At 33.0% G+C, this 20,544-nt stretch overlaps 1 protein-coding gene across 1 annotated transcript; it reads right to left on the bottom strand.

Annotated features, from left to right (window-relative positions):
* Nucleotides 1-15,041: 15,041 nt before the first annotated feature.
* LOC120083805 (pentatricopeptide repeat-containing protein At3g46790, chloroplastic) lies at nucleotides 15,042-17,432 on the bottom strand. Its single transcript, XM_039039685.1, has one exon. The coding sequence runs from the start codon at nucleotides 17,237-17,239 to the stop codon at nucleotides 15,278-15,280; it is 1,962 nt and encodes a 653-aa protein (XP_038895613.1). The 5' UTR covers nucleotides 17,240-17,432; the 3' UTR covers nucleotides 15,042-15,277.
* Nucleotides 17,433-20,544: the final 3,112 nt, after the last annotated feature.

Raw genomic sequence — 20,544 nt, forward strand, 5'->3', positions numbered from 1 at the left:
CAACATGACATTCACACAAATATGTGACCACATAATATCATTCCTATTCCTAGGATGCATACGATGCAAGTTGACAAACAGAGCTTATCTCTAAGTCCCTATCTCTTGTTTATGCAAGCCTAATCTTGCTCTTTTGAGTCCAGATTCTAACCTAGCTCTCTCGAGACATTAGATTCTTTCTTTAGATTCTCTCTCGAGTAACTCTAAAGGGGTATTTTGTACAACATAAAATTAGACAATCGCAAGCAATGAACTTCTTAGATCATGTTAACTTAGTTCCTCTCAACCCATTCAACTAGTTTAGCTACTCATGCGTATTAAGAGAGTGAGCAGATGTAGAAATAAAACTTCCATTGAATAGATATAAGATGAAATACAGAATAATAATGCAAGTATAGTAAAGAGCCTAGAGCAATTTCTTGCTGCCAGGCGTTACACTGTTTCTACTTGTGCTCTAAAGATATTCTCGCTTTCGCAAGATTCAATCCGCTCTCTGCTCTTACGCCCCAAGGTTCTCTCTCGAGCTGCCTTGGACAATCTCTAGCGTCACCACTCTTCTCTTGCTCCGCCGTAAAATGGAAAAGAAAACTATGAACAGAGGTATGAACTTGTAATGGTGATGAGGTAATCGATTGCTTAACCCCTTCTCTGAAGAATGCACTTGGTATTTATAGGGCATCAAAGGTGAAAGGCAGCTTCTCTCTCTTGGTTGTGCAGATGGGATAGCTTTAATTTCTGACTGATGTGCTGGATAATTGTCACCGATAAAGCTGGATGTACTTTGTGACCGTTATCGGCTGTCAACTTAATTTGGATCTGACTGCCGTTAGCTTTCTGTCCCATCGATCTTAATTGTCCTTTCGTCCGGATGCGTCCACCATGTTGCAGTGATTCTTCTTGGGTGAATGTTTGCGAGCACGATCAACGCAATGTCTTGCGGTGAAGTTGCGTTTGACTAATGTATTCCTACGATCGCATTCTTTGCATTGCATTAACGCATTATTCTACACAAAAATATAAAGATCAACTTCTTTAATGCATTGGACGCATGCGACCGCAATATTATAGAATTTATGCTTAATGGACGCAATTTAACATATTTCATCAACGCAATCCAACATTGTTTAAGGATTTAGCACTATGATAACGTGCATTTCTGCCCGTTATCAAATGTAAGCAAGAATTCACTAGAGATAGGAATAATCTTACGTCAGCCAGGTTTATGCGATTACCTTGTCTTATGAGCGCATCATTCATCATTTAGGCATACTTGGGAGAGTATAAAAACCAAATCTAAGTGGAGAGCGGATTGGATCGCATAAGTAAGAATGGGGAACTTAGGAATAAGCTTTGTTTGCTATTACATAGCGTATGCACCCTACGGATAGGATATTGCATGCGTCCAGAAGTAGAATACGGTTGTATGCAGTCATCTTGTTTATGTGTGGGAGCACATGAGCAGGAATAATGACTTAGGAATAAAGCCTCTCGACATTATCGCATATACATCGCATGCGTCCTAGAGCTCAAGTGTGTGTAGCATGATCGCATAGCTTGTGTTGGCTGAGGTTGCCCTTGTGGTCAAGCTTTGGGTTGTGATGAAGATATCCTCACATTTTATCTATTTTCCATGCATTTTACTACGCGTCAACAGTTGTCATGTCTCTACCTCTCATTCATACTTCCAATGCTTTGTCTGTTTGTTAGGAGTAAGAGTAGTTATTAGATTGTACCCTCCATCATTCTTTTATTCATCTTCCGAAAACACATCACCGCATAGCATTTAGTTACAGGTCCCTGATTTGATCTTGGATCATCTGAGAAACTTGCGTTCGCGTTATACTTAGCGTGAGCACAAGAAAACTTGTGACAAGAACGCATGGTCATCGCATATAATAGTAACGCATATTTTCATTCCAACGCATGACCACTGACGCATGATAATAAACGTATAACTTAAGACATGTATCGCATATTGCGTTCACCATAATTTAGTCATCAAGTCTTTGACGGCTAATTTCATGTCATCAGCAACCATAAACACCCGATCTACACGACCGTAACACCACACGAACACTTCGTACTCGTCCTCAACGATCGCCTCGGTCGAACTTCTCCGCAACAGCGAATGGCCTCCACAGCACAACGAACGGTCTCCAGAAAACCACGACGGTGTCGAGTTGAGTCTGACACCACCAACAAGGCGACCTTGGTATTCTCGGTGTGAGAATCTAGAGGGTGGGCTCTGTTCGGACTTGGTAATGAGCAACAGAACTAGGAGGAAAAATGATCGCGTACACGACTGAGCATTGGAAATGGCTGAGACTTATTGTATAGGTCGATGCCCAAATTATTTAGATAAAGCTATGTGATCGTCTAGCAAAAGCTATGCGATCTTTTAGCTTGGTCTTCCCTAAACAGACACTTCACGATCGTGTACCTTGAGCAGTGATCATCTAGCAAAGCTATGCGATCGTTTAGTAAATAACTGCACTAAAGTATCTCAATACAACATATCGATCATATCAAATATAATCGAATTACTCTTGTCAATTTGAACATTTCAAATCAATACCAAGAACTGATCCTCAACAGAACCAAGCTACCAAGGGACCTCATGGACCTGTAGCTCCAAGCTTCAAAGTACGTGAATAACTGAATAAACTCTTTAAGTCATGGGATCCACCATCCATTAACTGCTAGGCACTCCACTAAAGACCGACAGCTGAACTCTCCTTACTACAGATATATTATGTGCCCATCTTAACCAATCAGCAGTGCGACAACCCTTCACAGATCGCTTGTAAGTACAGCTGAGCCAATAACCGTTATGCCCCTGTAGTTACATCTATCTTCTTAAGTACCATTGATCCCTCTAATAAACATAAGTCATAGTCATATTATGATTGAGTCTTCTCTTCCAAAGAGAAGCTGTGGCCACTATGTTCAAGCCCCAGAATCAACCCTTAAGGGAGCAATCTCTCTACTTATCCCTGCTTCGAAAAGAAGTTGAATTCCATCTTGTGGATGAGTTCCTAGCTCCCAGATCAGACAAGTCCCCAAAAAGTTAGGCACGTTGAGTTGGCAATCTAGCCACTCTCCACCATACTAATCAAAGGACCACCCTCAAAAGCAGGAGTTCCCAAAAACACTCAGTATTGAGGTCGTGTCACCTATGGTCGTTTAGGTGAGATGCAAGTCCTAAAAGTATCAACGGCGTTATATACAGAGTCTAGTCATATCGTGGTCTAGGTCTTATACAAACTCTTTGTATAGGACACCCCCGCTCCATGTCTCCACATGAATGGTCAGGATCTACCATCTATAGTAATTTACAACACTTACAAACCTCTACAAAGCAGGCCGTATCCGTAATATCACCAGGATCAAGTATCTCACCTTAATCCTTGTACTACAGACCGATTTAGGTTATCACTTAAGGCATGATTCACTTGTATATCACATATACATGCTTAAGTTCACATAAGATAACCAAGGAGCTTTGTTTATTGGATATGAGTGAATACCAGAATTAAATAACACTTATTTTATTCATTGAACAATGTGTATCTTTACAAAACAATGAGACACCGGGAGAATTAGGACACCAATCCCAACATGCTAAACGATCAAGAGATACGTGAAGAAAGAGTTCTTCAAAGGTATTGTTTACTCGATCCCTTATTTGTTCATTTAGAAGCATGCTATAATTTATCTATAATGTATAACTGTTTCTGTTTGATTGTAAATGTTTATGTTCTTTCACAATGGGGTTTGGAATGATCTGCTTCCGCTCACTGGTTCTCTAGATTTAAAGTTCCTTCAGACACGAAGTGCCGCATGAACCTTTCAGTGTGAACATCTTGAGAACGTGAAAATTTTAAAATCAAAACATCATATTTGATTTTAAGGTGAACAACTTCCCCCATTCACCAAAATCTCGATTCATGTAAACACTTTCCGAATGGAGGTCACTCTCAAGGTGACACGAAGTGAAACATGAATTTCGATCGTGAACTCTTAGGGACGTGAGAGTTAAAAATAATCATATCATATATGTTTATTAATCTTCGACTGAAGCGTTCTAACATATCATATACGTCATTTGATTTTTACCAAAGTGTTCCAATAGCATATCATATATGTTATTAAACTCCCACTGAAGATTCTAACGTTAAACAGGGTATACATTTCCTTAAGATTGTTCCAGAATAAAATAACCTAAGTCTAGGTGTTTATCAATTATAACGTTTATATTTAGATTTCCTACGATGTGTAGGTGATAAACCAATTTTAAAACCTCACTTCGCTCATGTATTTCTCATAAAATCGATTAATAACGTTCAATTATTCGGCCATAATCCCTAGGTTGGAGGTATTCTATAGACCGTTAACTTAAATACCCCCAGCCTTCGATAGGATTATATACCGGTTGAGTTTGTAACCCAAGTTTTATAAGTTTAACGACCTATTTTAACTATTAGAACGAATGGCTAACCTACATGGGTATACAACTATTCTTTGTTATGGATTTTAAATGTCTAACCCAATTTTATAACAACTTACAAAATTTTAGACATGCTAAACATCCACAACATACATCAAAGACATTCAATATTTAATATAACATTTATATTAAATAAAAGAAACCCTAAACATGCATACTATATATTATAACACTTTATAACATACTTTCAATGTATATAACATACTTCCTGTGGTGGAATTTTAAATCTACATAGTATACTATATACACATACAAGATTTATTTAATTATAACATACATCACATATGTAAATAATTAAACACATACTGATATGGTTTTAGTTTTGGCATTTTTAAGCAAACAAAGCCTAATTATTACAAAAAAAACCAGCAAGAAACAGCTCCAAAACTTTTTTGGACCGCTCGAATCGCTCCAAATCGGACCCAAACAGCTTGAACCAGACGTGAACTACCTAAACCAGACTAGCCAAAACATTTTTTGAAGCTGAACCAAACTGAAAAAGAAGAGAATCAGTCGAACCGGCTTAAAACTCGCTCAATCAAACGTCAAATCGAACAAGAACTCGTTTCCTCACTCGGTCAATGCTCGTCAAGCCGGTCAAACTCGTCTGGTTCAATTGAAACTCGATCCTCGACGGCTGATTGAAATAAAAACTCGCTCCTCGCTCCTCGATGATCCTCGATACTCGCTCGACTATGAGCAGCATCGTGACGCTCAAGGGTAGCGTTGCAACGCTGCCTGGACAGAAGCTCACGATCCAGATTTTTGCAACTCGACCTTCTTCACTTTTTTTTTCAATTACAACTTAATTTCAACTCTCATGACTCCATATAAATTATAGACTCTTGAGCGCACATATAAGCTCATTAATCAAGAGCCAATTACAAATTTAACTAAGGAATCAAGGAGAATTTAAATGCCAAATCTAAAAAAAAAAACATATCAGTGCACCATTTTTATATATCTCATGAAAAAAGACCCACCACACCAAAACTTAACAAAATTGAATGCTTAAATAATGCTCTGATACCAATTGTTAGATTATATCAACATGCAATAGAAGCAACAAGAATCAATAAGCATTCTAATTCATTAATTTTGGCAATAAATAAAGCATGCTCATATAATAATAAGAGGGTTTCAAGACATACCTTTGTACCTCTTGAAACTCGAATTCACTTCTTCAAATCTTCTTGTGAACTACCTCAAGATCTTCCCTACTATTCTCTTGGAGCCTTAGATTAAGTTGTGGGACTCAAAATAAACTTGAATGAAGGAAATTTGGAGAAGAAGCTCACTGATGCAACTTGATGAGCACCTTCTTCAACCTCTCAAGTTTTCAGCAAAACTCAATAAGTACATACAGTTTGCATGCTCGATTCTCAGTCCAATCTTCCCTATTTATTGCAAGACCATCATGCAAAGAAGATAGCTGCATGAAAAACGCCTCATGCTTGGAAGATTGAATCGAGAATTTGGTGGGAATTGAGTGAGCTAATTGGTTGGATAGTGGAGAAATCCAATTTTCCCATTTTCATGTTTTCAATCATTTTTCAATTTTTGTTTTATAAATTGATTTCCAAAATCAATTTTGATTTCAGAATTGAAAAAAAACTTTATTAATTTTAAAAAATTAATTTCATAAATTAATTTTCTAATAAAATTAACAAGAAGTAATTAATTAAACAATTTAATTAATTCTAATTAATTTAATATCAAATATTAAATTAATTTTAACACAAATTACACCATCATGAATCCCTATTCATGAATTTAATATTTAAATCATATTTAAATATTAATTGATTCTTTAATTCAATTTAAACACGTAATTATATCACATATAATTACTAATTCCCTTAATTCTAATTTGAACGTTTCAAATTAACTTATCACGCTACTCTAAGACTAATCCATTTACGAGCTAGGAGGGGGACCTCGCGGACCTACAGATCATAGGCTTCAATGATCCGAGATTAATTGTCTAAACTCTATACACCGAATTAACCCCCATTCGTTAACTAATGGGTCACTCCACTAAAGCTCATAGTTGCACTCTCCTCACTGTAGATATATTATGTCCACTCGATATAACCATGATTAGTAAGTTAACCCTTCATAGGTTGTTCATAATAATAGCTAGGTCAAATGTCTGTTTTACCCCCGAGATTACCTCTTTGTTCCTTAAGTCCCACTAATCCTCTAATGAACAATTGGTTTGTAATCCAATCAACAAACCAAGTCCCTCTCAAGCCAATGAGAGGGTGGGGCCCTTGTTCAAGACCCGGAGTCAACACTTAATGGAACAACCTCTCTACTATCCTTGAAAGTAGGTAGGAGTGAATTCCATCTTACACCCTATGTCTCCAGCTATCTATCCAGTCTTACCCCTGAAATGGAGGTTTATTGAGTCGACGCTGTTGAGCCAAACCTTACCTATGCACATCTAAGGATAATCCCGAATAAATAGGAGTTTATAGTTAGCTCAGGATTAAGGTCAAGTTACTTAGGTCATCACTTTGAAATAGTCAGTCTTAAACAATAAACAACGTTATAAAGTAAGAGTGACTAATTTCGTGGTCCGATCTTATACAAATCCATTGCACAGGACGCCCCCACTCCTCATGTCATAACATGTACGAATTAGGATCACATTATCTGTAGCATTTTACAATTCTTTGTAATAACTACAAAGTGAGCTGCATCCAATAGTATTACTAGAATAAGGCACCCAACCTTATTCATATACTATAGATCATTTTGACTATTTACTCGAACATGATCAACTTTTATGTCTCCACATAAAGTTCAAGTACTCATGTAATAGTCATGGATCTTTTAGTTTATTGGATTTATTTCTAAAACAAAATAAACAATTCATATATTTAATAACAACTTATTGAATTTTCAGAATAAGTTTTATTGTTTACAAACCATGAGTTTTGGGACATAAAACCCATACAGTGAAGAGAGTGCAACTATCAAGCTACAGTAGTGTGATTCAATAGTTAACTAATACTGATTAATTCGGTCTAAAGAGTTTTAGCCAATTAATCTCACATTGTTGGAGCTAATGATCTGTAGGTTCATAAGGTCTCTCTACTAGATCATAAAACATGAACATCTTGAATTAGTAAATTGAGTGAATTTGGAATGATTTCAAATTGAAGCGTTCAAATTGAATTTAGGGTTTGATTTTGGGTAGTTCAAATTCAAATTAGGGTTTGTATAATTATATTCGATATAATTAGTTAACGTTTAATTATTGAATTTAAACGAAATTGGAGAGTTCTAATATTTAAATATTAATTTAAATGTTAATTACATGAGTAGGATTCATGTTTAAAGTTTGATTCTCTACAGAATTGTGCAGGGAAGTAGAATGTCGACATGAACCCTAATTCACATTGATCATATCAAAATTGTAAATCTAAGACCAAATATTGCAGAAAACATTCAATTGAAAACCATAACATTCGTAATACAGTAATCCCACCAAACCAATGCAAAAAAAATTAAATGAAAAAATTGATAATACAATTTGGCCCTGATACCAATTGAAGGGATGAAAACCCTAAGAGAAGCCAAAACACATAACCCAAATGTATTTAAAATTGGCACTTAAAATAAAACAATTTTGCATTGGAATAAAATAGAAAAATAGATTAAGCATGTAATTCAAGAATTGCAAACATTTTGATAGTAAAATTTCTCTATTAGGAACTGGGATTGGGCACCACCACTTTAAGTCCTTCCTATAGAAATTGAGGAGATGAGAATTGTGAGTTTTGAATATAGATTAAGCATGTAATTCAAGAATTGTGAGTTTGGAATTGGGAGGAAGAGAGAAAACAAAAAAAATGCAGAGAGTTTTGAATATCGATCAATTGATTTTTTTTTTTTTTCTTTTGTTTTGATATAGAGAGAATGGGAAAGAGAGGGTGAAAGTGAGGAGATGTGGGACATCCCACGGCTCTAGTAACTCCCCTACGTGGGAAGTTGCATTTTATTTAATTAAGATAAAATAAAATTATTTAATTAAATTAAATTAAATAAATAAAAACAATAACCATTTAAATCACATTTAAATGATTCCCTCTCACATAACCTATAGTTTTAATGGACATCTAATGTGTATAAATTTTAACATATAGTTTTGATTTAATCAATTTAATTAAATTCAAAATTCAATTAAATTAAATAATTAATTAATTCTCCAATTAATTAATCATCCAATTAAATATCACATATTTAATTTAAATTTCTCATTTGAATCATATTCAAATATATTTCTATCATTTAACCTATAGTTTTAATGTGCATCCAATGCACATTATTTTTAACCTCTAGTTTTCAATATGAATCTTATTCATATTAAGATTCGCATTAAATTAATATTTGAACTCCTTTCAAATATTTCATTCTCTCATTTATTAATTTTGAATTATATCCAAAATTAATAATAAAGTCTAAAATTAAAATTTATATTAAAATGTATCAACATACATTAAAAAATTCCCAATTCTGAATTTAAACATTTCAAATTGAATTTAATGACAAATTACCTCAATACCCTTTACAAGCTAGAAAGGGGACCTAATGGACCTGCAGATCAAAAGCTCCAACGATGTGAGATTAATTAGCTAAACTCATTAACCAAATTAATCAATATTCGTTAATTGTAGGTACACTCCACTAAAGACCCACAATTGTGCTCTTCTCACTACAGATATATTTTTGTGTCCATGGATATAAACCAATAACAACAAGTTAGTCCTTCACGAGTGTTCATAACACCAGCTATGTCAAATTACCATTTTACCCCTGTGTTACCTCTACATCCTTAAGTACTAGTGCTCTTTAATGAACAACCTATTTATGGTCCAACCATTAAATAGAAACCCTCTCGAGTCAATGAGAGGGTAGAGCCCTTTGTTCAAGTCCCAGAGACACCACTTAAGGGAACATTCATTTACTCTTGAAGTCGGAAATGAGTGAAATCCATCTTGTATGATTATGTTCCCAACTACCCACTCGGTCTTATCCCCAAAATGGTAGGCATATTGAGTTGACGAACTGGCCACTCTCACCTATATAAATCAAAGGAAAATCTCTCGTGAATAGGAGTTCATAATATACTCAAGAGTAAGACTAAGTTGCCTAGGTCATCCTATTGAAATAGAAATCTAACTAGCCAACGAAATTGCATCTAGTGGTTACTATTTCATAGACCGATTTTGTGCAAACTCATTGCCTAGGATACCCTCACTCGCGTGTCTCCTACACGAACACATTAGATCACTGATAGGTACCCAACCTTACCCCTATACTATAGACCCTTTATACTGTATCTTAAACATTGATCCCCATATGTCATGTAGTTCAAGACTCATAAGAATGTTAGTTTATTGAATTTTAGGGTTAATAAGACAAAATTAAATAAAATATCAATAACACTTATTGAGGAAAACATTAATGACTATTTATTAATGACGGTCATTTAATGACATTCACTATGTACGAGTTTTTTAGGGTATAAAACCTAACAAAAGGAGCAATTCATCTACTTACCCTAAAGATGGAAATGAGTTAATTTCATCTTATATAGCTATGTTTCTAGCTCCTTACTCGGACAAATCCTCAAAATAGTATGCTTATTGAGTTGGTGATTCTAGCTACTCTCACCCATACAGATCAAATGGTTGCCCTCATAGACAGAAGTTCATAACTCACTCAAGATTGAGGTCGAGTTACCTATGTCATCCTATGAAATGTTAATCTCTTTAATCAATGGTGTTTTAAAAAGAGATTAATCATTTCGTGATTCGGTCTTATACAAACTCGTTGTATAGGATATCCCTACTCACGTGTTACCACATGAACAATTAGGATCATATCGTTTGTAATACTTTACAACTTTTGTAACAATTACAAAGTGGGTCATATCCGTAGTTTTATCAGGATAAGACACCCAAGTTTATCCATATACTACAGATCATTTAGGTTATTACTTGAACATGATCTACCTGTATGTCTACCACATACTATTCAAGTTATATAAAATAACCTTGGATTTTTCTTTAATGGATTATTGCATATATAAAATAATCAACCATTATTTTAAATAACTTATTAACTACGAGGATTTAGGACATACATCCCAACAGAGACATACGTGGGACGTGCCCATTAACTATTTTCTAGGTCAATCACATTAATTTGGACTCTGATATGAACTAATCCTCTTTTCTAGGTCCAAAATAGGTCTAGGGTACTTTTTTTGGCCCAAATCCTGTTATTTTTCGACCATATTGTTTCTCTTCTTATTTTATGTGGATTATACCTTTTGATCCAAGATCACTCCTAATAACATTCATCTAAAAAACCATTATAAATTTCTATTGATAACTGAGAGAAAAATATTTATTTTTCTAGGTTGCTTTTAAATTGTTTTAATAACAATTTAATGCTCATTGGTAAAAGTCAAAAGGTAAACATAAAAGAAGAAGAAGAAAAATTAGATAGAAATTTGATAATTGAGTCTTTTATTTTTAAGTAGGATTGATTTTTAAATTTTCTTTATACATAACGCATATAATGATTGTATAATTTTAATTTTATTTAATTATAAAAAAATCCACTCATATAACATTTTTGACCAATTTTTAACTCATTTCAAACTTTGGTTACTTCATGTGCATATTATTTAAAATTTCAGCAGATATTTGATTTTCTAACCTTAATTATTCTACATATCCCATTTAAATCTCGAATATTTAAAATTAAGATATTTAATATTCATTCTCATGAACCAACATTTGTGATTGAAACGAGTGGTCAAATTTAAGTTTTTGTTTTTTGCTTTTGATTTGGTTCAATGTGATTTCTATACTTTTAACAATGTTTTAATTTGATGATGGTATTTCCAATCTTTTTAGTTCTTATACTTTCAAAACATTTTTCTTCTTTGTATTTATAAAAAGTAACTAATGTGGTCTCTTTTTTTCTTTTTTCTCCAAAATTGCACGTTCTATAAATGATGAATTTTTTTTTAATATAAAGTTATAGCTACATTTCAAGAAATCTATTTAATATATAGGAAAATGTTCTATTTTTATTGGAAAAAATGAATAGATCGGCCAAAATATCACTTTAAAAGTATATGAACTAAAATGACGGATAATTAGCTATAGGAAGTGAAAAAGATAATTATATAAACTATCACATTAAAAATATATGAACTAAAATGATAGATAATTAACTATAGGAAGTGAAAAAGACAATTATGTCACAAAAACTTTCCCCTTTTTATTTCTTCCCTCTCATCTTCTAATCTATGTGTGTTTTAGATGGGGTTTCAAAGTAGTTTATTTATTTTTTTAATATCATTTTTAATTTTGGACAAGATTCCTTGATCTCCTAAATTTTGATGAGATTTAAAATGTATTTGGATTGACTTTCTAAGTATTTAAATATGTATCTATAAGTACAAAAAAAAAAGTATTTAAAAAAGTTTATACTTTTGAAATTTTTTGTTATAAAATGTAAATATTTTTTGGATTTTTTTTTTATTTATAAAAATTTCCCACCTAATAATCAACCTTATAAAATTATTTATAAGTTCTATGAGAAAAAATAAATTTATCATCATCTTCATATATACATCCATTTTTACAACTCACCACTTCAAACTTCATTTTTTGTCCTTAACCTGAAATTTAACCAAATGATTATTTTGAAACAATTTTAAAATTGGAAGGTTAAAATGAAACTTTGGAAGCATAATTGAAACCTTCCCTTAATGTTTGCGGACATTTTGCATATTTAAACTCATATATACATCTTTTTTTACATCTTTTTTTCTTTTTGCAATCATTCTAGTAGTTCTATTGCACATCACCTTGTTCGAGTTTGGGTTGGAGAGGACTATTGTTTTGAGTGGGTCTTCTTCTGTAGAAGATTTTTGAGTTCCGTGGTGGGTTGTCCTCCATATTGAAAGAGGATTGGAATGGTTCTGATGTTGATATTAGTTAATTTTTATGAAGTCTCTCCTTTCCAAAAAAAGAAAATAACTACCTAACAAAACTCCAAACTTTCAATTGTGTTAGACAATAAATTCAAAAAATTAAAAAATATATCAAATTGGTCAACAACACAATAAACACAATTTTAGAAGTTCTAGAACCTACCAGAGTCAAAGGCCTTCTCCCTATGACCACTTCTAAAACTGTAAATATCTATTTTTTCAAATAGATGAATTGAAATTTTAGAGACATTTATGACACAAACTTAAAAGCTCGAACCTACTCAACACAAACCTCATTTATAATTTAAAGGAAATTTTACATGAAAAGTCTTCTAGGTCATATATTTCACAGATGTCCTTTCATTTGAATTATTTTCATTAGAAACTTTTAGCTATAATTTTGGACCATTCTAACATTTTTTTACTATTAATTTAATTTTTTTTAAATTATATCTTATTTCCTTATTGAATGAAATTCGAAATTGACTTTCTTTTTTTCAAATATCTATTTTTGGTTTACTGCATTCAATATGGAATTAACCATATTTATTTTCCCTTAAATTATAGGATTTTTTTATTAATTTTTTCAACATATTTCATTTAATGATTTCTATTTTGTTTTAAATTTGAAATGGTTTAGAATTAAGGAAAAATATTATTTTCTCCATATGTTGCATTTTTCTTTGTGGCCGGTTGTGGCATTCAATCCATAATCTTCATTTTTATCATCTTTTATGTTGTATTCACTCGGCTTCTTCAAGTTTTGATCTTCTTTGTATTATTTTATGGATATAAAGTTTTCGATTTATATTCAAGATCCATCATTCAACTTTATCTATTTCATATATATATGAAGTTATTTCAAATATATTTAGAAGTATAAATTTAAGGTTGTTATATAACATATACATCATATTTTTATTTTAATTTTATTTCTATTAAGATATATATTTCACATACTTTGTCATATATACACATGTATATTTATTTTTTTCTTTTTTTACAAATTTCGAATTTAAAATATAAAATCCCCAATTTCGGTAAATATTTGTTTTCATTCATGTTTTGTTTATATATGTATATGACTTTATTTTAAATATATCCAATATTTTTTTCAAATATGTACAAAGTTTATTTCATATGTATTTATAATAAGTATAAATTTAATGTCAATTATATAATATGTACTCCATATTTTAATTTTGATCTCCTTTCTATTGAAATATATATTTCACATACTTTGTCATATACACTTGCATATTTAGTTATTTTGCAAACATATATATCTCATTTTCATCTTTATTGATTATATTAATAATGTTAATACGTGATAAATTAGAGCATAAGTATGAAAAATAAAATACAATTCATTAGTATTATCATATTATTTGAAAAAATATATATATAGAAATAAACCTCATACATATATTACGGCAATGATGTCTACTATCTATACCCCTATACATATTGTATACTCCTAAATCGCAAATGGGGCTAGGGGGAGTGAGAGAGAAGAAAAATGGGAAAGGGTTTTAAAATTAAATGGAAAAAACCACTTTGCCTGATTTTTATGTAATATTATAACCTACTAAGCTATTTATGAAACAAATGGTAGATTTAAGACATTTTAGTAATTGAACATATTTAATTAGGCTATTAGGGTAGAAAGTCCTAATTTAAAAACACCATTTGAGGTGTTCTTTTACATTGAGGGACATTCGGCCCATCAATTTTTTAAATTGGGACATCATTTTTTATATTTAAGACATCATTTTTTTTATACTTTTCATGTTTACCGAGGAACTTTACCTTTTATTTCTATATCTAACCTCACATTTACTCCGTAATTCTATTTTTCATTCTTTATGTACTTTTTACAATTATCGAAAAATTTCATCTTACAACTCTACCTCTTAAACACAAACTTACTAACTCCAACATATTAACTCCACTCCAGACTTATTGAGTCTACACTAAGTGGACCAAATGCAAGAGTTCAAAGCACAAAAAATTAGATGAATTCAGAATTTCGCTCTATCTATTGAAACTACTCGATAGGATCACACCTAACAATTATGTACATTTCATCAAGGAGGACAGGTTTTTTCTCGCTCTAATTTAGCCTACAATCGAGAGAATTACAAAGTCTTCTTCCATTACCAAGAAGAGTTGGGAATAGAAGAGACTATCCCCTATTTGCAAAGATACCAACCTACTCATTAAGAGCTAATTACTAACAGAACAGCAATCCAACTAGAAACTAACAATTAACCATCAAGAAACTCAACACAAGATTACAAGATTATCCCTATTCCTAGGACACAGACTTTTTGGTTTAATCCAATATTCAACCCAAAAGCTATGTGAGGCAATGCATGCTGCTTTAAATTACCAGGTCATCTTAAATAAGTCATACGCATACCTTAATGTTAAGTTAGTTTTAAAAAAAAAGCATGCTTTAATTTACTAGGAGGCCTTAAATAAGGCATACCTTAATGGAGTTTGCGGTTTGATCTCTCCCATATAAGGGCAAAAGAGAATATTCAATTTGACATCCTTAGATGCCTCGTCTTTTGCATTTTCTTATAAGACGTTCCAATAAAATAATAGGCCTAAAGAATCAAGTTTCAAGGTGTGTGGAAGTGTTTAACTATGTAGCTGCCCAATAGAACTGTTGAATCACCTGTTATTATCATAAATGTATTAGAAAAAGAAAAGGAATAAGACGAGGATTTGCATATATACTACCAATAATCTCCACAAGAGCAAACTCCATCCTTGAAATGGTGGAAACGATTCACATCTCGAACCATAATCTCTCGATCGGCAAACTTGGAAATGAACTTTGTGACAGAATGGCAATCTTCACATAGCCTCAAGTTCTTAGTTATTCTTATGGTGTCCCCCTTGCTTGTATTGATGAGTCCGAAAGCAACTGCAATCTTTTCGCTATGACCTAACACAATCCTTTCCTTTTCTTCCTCGTCAAGGTCATATAGCACCACTTTAGTTTGTGGGGTATATCCTCTTTGCTTCATCTCATTTGACAAATTGACTAACAGGGCATGGAGCTGCTCTCCCTGTGGGTTAAACTCATCGACAGATGTAAATGAATAGATCTTCCTTCGTACTTCGATCCAACTTCTACCAGGGACCTTTTGTAATTCACGAGAATCAAGAAGTTTTCTCACTCGCTTTACCTCATCCCACATTTCAGCTTCTGCATAAATATCAGCTAGAAGTACATAATTCCCGGCATTCGTAGGCTCAAGCTCGAAAAGTCTTTTGCTTGCTCGTTCGGCGAGCTCAACATGACAATGAATCCTACAGGCGCCAAGAAGAGAACCCCATACTTTTGGCCCTGGTTCAATACGCAGATCTTCTACAATTTTGGCTGCTTCATCCAACCGGTTAGCACGCCCAAGAAGATCAACCATACAAGCATAGTGCTCTACACTAGGCTGTATACCATGTTCCTTAACCATGGATTCAAACAACTTCTTCCCCTCTTCAACAAGCCCAGCATGGCTGCAAGCACCCAAAACACTTACAAAAGATATGTAACTAGGTGAGACTCCACGATCAATCATCTCTTCAAAAATTTCAATTGCTTTTCTTCCATATCCATGTACTCCATAACTCGAAATCAAGGAATTCCATAAGACAACATCTCTCTTATGCATACGGTCAAAAACTAGTTGGCTTAACTCAAGCTTACCACATCTTGCATACATGGTCACAAGAGCACTTATAACTGGCAAGATTGAATCAAGACCCCTCCTAAGAATGTAAGCGTGGATAAGCTTCCCTTGCTCCAGAGCAGCAAGAGCAGCACAAGCTTGGAGTACACTGACCATCGTCACGGAATTTGGCACTGAATCGTGGGTGTTGAGCATCATCTCACGAAAGAGTTCCAAAGCTTCGTATGGTTTCCCATTCTTTGCATAGCATGCAATCATAGCACTCCAAGAAACCACATTTCTCACAGGCATTTCATCAAACACTGCACTGGCATAAGAAACACACCCAAACCTTGCGTACATATCCACCAGGGTAGTCATTACATGAACATGACCTTCATACCCATGTCTCAAAATATGCGCATGAATCTCCTTACCCTTCTGGAGAAATGAAACCAAACACTCTGAAGCAACACAAGCTTTGAGCAAATAAGTATAAGTAAACCTATCAGAGGGAAGTCCCATCGTATTCATCCGGGCATACAATTCCAATACGTCGTTTCCATGACCCGCCAACGCAAGAGCTCTAAACAACGCATTCCAAACGTATATAGTTCTCTTCCGCGTTTTGTCAAACACCTTGCGCGCATAGTCTACAGAGTCCAATTCGGAAAACATATTAATAAGCTTGGTGGCCAAGAAAGGATCTTGGTCAAAACCCCCATCGACAAGGTGCTGATGGACGTCAAGGCCATCGGAAAGAGAGTTCCGGCGAGCGGCGGAGAGGATTAGAAGCTCCCACGTTTGTTGGGTAGGATTGGATTCATGGGAGAGGAGCAAAAGGGCTTGTTTGAGATTTCCCTGTTTGCACAGAGATTGAATCAACTGGTTCTTATTTGAGTTTGCGGCGGTTGAAGGGTTTAAGGACACGGAACAGACGGAGGGTTTTGAAGTGGAATGAGCGGAGCAATGGCGGCGAGACGAAGGTGGGTATTGGGTAGATTGGGGAGTCCGAAGCGCCCACATCACAGAAGAATTCGAGTGAATTATGCTTCGGTAAAAGGCTTTGAAATTCCAATCATCCCATGTGAGAATTTGAATAGAAGCTCTGTGATTTTTGAAGGATCAAGCAGTGAAGTATCTGAGTCTGATTGAGACGACGCTCTCGGGACTGCCCTTTATGAAAATCTCAAGATTTCAATTTTATGAATATTTGATAAATGTACCTATAGGAAAAATCAAATATTAGAGTTTTGTTTTATTTTGCTTCTTATATTTTAATGCTTCAGTTTTAATTACCGTATTTTTCTTTTTATTTATTTTTTTATTTTTTTATTTTTTTTTTAATAAGGAGAGTGAGAGAATCTCATCTAATCTTATAAACACTATCAATTGAGAAATATTCATTTTAACATAAATTTTTAAATTATGGTTGATTTTTCTTAACAATATTGGTCTTTATGAGCATCTCTTTTATAAATTGGGAAAAAAATATTCATGTAGGGTCATTTCTCGTATAAAAACTATTATGATTATTATGAAAAGTTGCAATAGATAGCAAGAAAATATAAGAATATTTGTAAATTTAGAAATAATTTTGTAAAATTGCAAATATAGCAAAAAAAAAAAAAATTTAAACTTAATTTCAAGTTTCCTTTTTTATTATTCCAACTTTACTATTATTTAGGTGCTAATAGATATATATTTGGTATATCAATTAGTTGACAAAATATCATTTATACAGTTTTTATATCATAACTTTAATTGTGTTATAGTGGACATTGTTTGTTTGATTATAGTGAATATTATTTTTATTTATACGTTTATTTTTATATAGAGTTATTCTCATTTGATTAGTTCAATTTTGATGGTCTAATTTATATTTTGGTGTTAGTCCCATTATGTTTTCAAATTTGATTTCAACGTTATAACTTAATTGCATTAATTTTGTCAACTAATGTACCAAATATATGTAAGGTATATCAGTTAATTTATTCTATTTTTGAAAATTTGATGATTTGATGGATATATAAGTTACATTTAATTGTATAATAGAAATATCTAATATTTCATATATCAGTTGATTGATATATCTGATTTAGCAAGAAAAAAAAAAGCATATCAATGATATTTTTTATATACCAAATATGAAATATATCATTTCGAATGATATTTAAAGTATGATATTAGTATTTCAATTGTATATTAGTATTGATTCAAATTGATTTTCTAGTAGATTTTTAGTGTATCAATAATATAACATAACTTATTCAAAATACAATACTGAAACAAGCTCTATCTTTGGTCCAAAGGGGGCATGCATTAATATATATTCATAACGTAATACATATTTTATATATATAATAAAAATAAAATATATGTAAAACGATACGATGTGAGAGGGGCAAGTGCCCTCGACCCCTTCATAGATTTGTCCCTACTGGTCTGGTTGCACCTAAGTTTTTTTTCATTGTATATTAGTAGTCATTAAAAATTTAGTTTAGTTACATCATTAGTGTATGTATCAATAGTATATCAACATTCATTTAAATCAATTTCAAGTATGATATTGGTGTATTAATAGTATATCAATACTCATTCAAAATGTAATTCAATCATGTCAGTAGTGTATACGTAATATATTAGCACTCATTCAAAATTCAATCTATAGTATATTATCAATGAGTGAATGGTTTATGAGCGCTCTTTCAAAATACATTTAAAATTAATATATCGATATTGTAAATACTCATTAAAAACTGGTTTCAAATATATCATTAGTGTATCACTAATTATATCAATATCCATTTTAAACAAAAAAAATTAAGTATAACATTGGTGTATTAATATGGCAACATTAGCTCAAAATTCATTTCAAGAGTAATATTAGTTTAATATAATCGATACTTCTTGTAAATAGATTTTTTCAAGTATATTAGTAGTCTATCAACATCGGTTCAAAATTTTAAATGTAACATTGGTGTTTCAGTAGTTTATCAACATTCATTTAGAATGGTTATCAACATCATAGATTGAACTGTTATAAGCAGATGATAATATACTAAAAAAATAATACTCTAAAACAAATGAATAAAGAATCAAATTAAGTTGACGAATAATAGTAAATGCACATAAATAAGATATTTGTACAGTAAATTTGTTATATCAATTGTATAATTTATATATTTTAAGCCCTCCTACTTTAAGTTAGATAAATTATATTAGTTGGTGTTGAATGAGAAATTTTGGAGCAACCACAAGTTGCCACGTCATTTACTAAATTAATGACGAAATTCCAAATCATTAAATTTGAGCTCAATTAGGAGTTGACATATGTCCTAAATTGAAATTGAAGACAAATTTCAATGATGCCACGTGGTTTTATCAAGACCATTGAATCAGATAAGATTGATTTGGTCCACTTTGATATTATCATTTGGGTCAAAATCCAACTAAGCCAAAAAAATAGGCTGAATTTGACCCAAATATCAAATCAAGCCTAAATCCAATTAATTAGGCTCAAAGGTTAGACCCATGGACTAACTAAACCCAAGTCCAACTAATTGGGCCCAAAAGCCAGGCCCATGGATCAACCAAGCCCAAGCCCAAGCCCACCTGTGAACTCTATAAATAGAGAAGCTCTTCTCATTTGGAGAGGTCAGCAATTCTACACTCCAAAGAGCTTGGAGGGAATTTTCCACAATCAGAAGACTCTTTGACTTCTGAAGTTGACCACGCTTGAAGATTGATGTCATTTGAAGACACAAGCATTCTGAAGGCTGAAAAAGATACAAGCATTCTGAACACGCTTGAAGATTGAAGTCCTTTAAAGATACAAGCATTATTCCAAAACTCGAAGCTTAAGAACACTCACACGCGCTGCTTCTATACATCAAGCGTACGCATTCAACCGAGAGAGAATCAGAGGATCAAGCATTAGAGATCGAACCACATCGCATCAAATTAACATCAACATTAACACCAACTTAAGTTCAACTCCACGAAACAAGTTTCTCTGGAAGCCTCGTGTGAATACTAATCCTCCAAGAAGATCAACAAGCCCAAAGGCTGATCGTCCAAGAAGATCAACAAGCTCAAAGGTCAATCATCCAAGAATATCAACAAGCCAAGACCGATTATCTAAGAAGATCAACAAGCCCAAAGGCCGATCGTCCAAGAAGATCAACAAGCCCAAAGGTCGATTGTCCAATAAGATCAACAAGCCCAAAGGCCGATCGTCCAAAAAGATCAACAAGCCCAAAGGCCGATCATCCAAGAAGATCAACAAGCCCAAAGGCCGATCATCCAAGGAAATCAACAAGCCTAAAGGC

This window comes from Benincasa hispida, chromosome 8 (genome assembly GCF_009727055.1).
Source record: "Benincasa hispida cultivar B227 chromosome 8, ASM972705v1, whole genome shotgun sequence".
Lineage (NCBI taxonomy): Eukaryota > Viridiplantae > Streptophyta > Magnoliopsida > Cucurbitales > Cucurbitaceae > Benincasa > Benincasa hispida.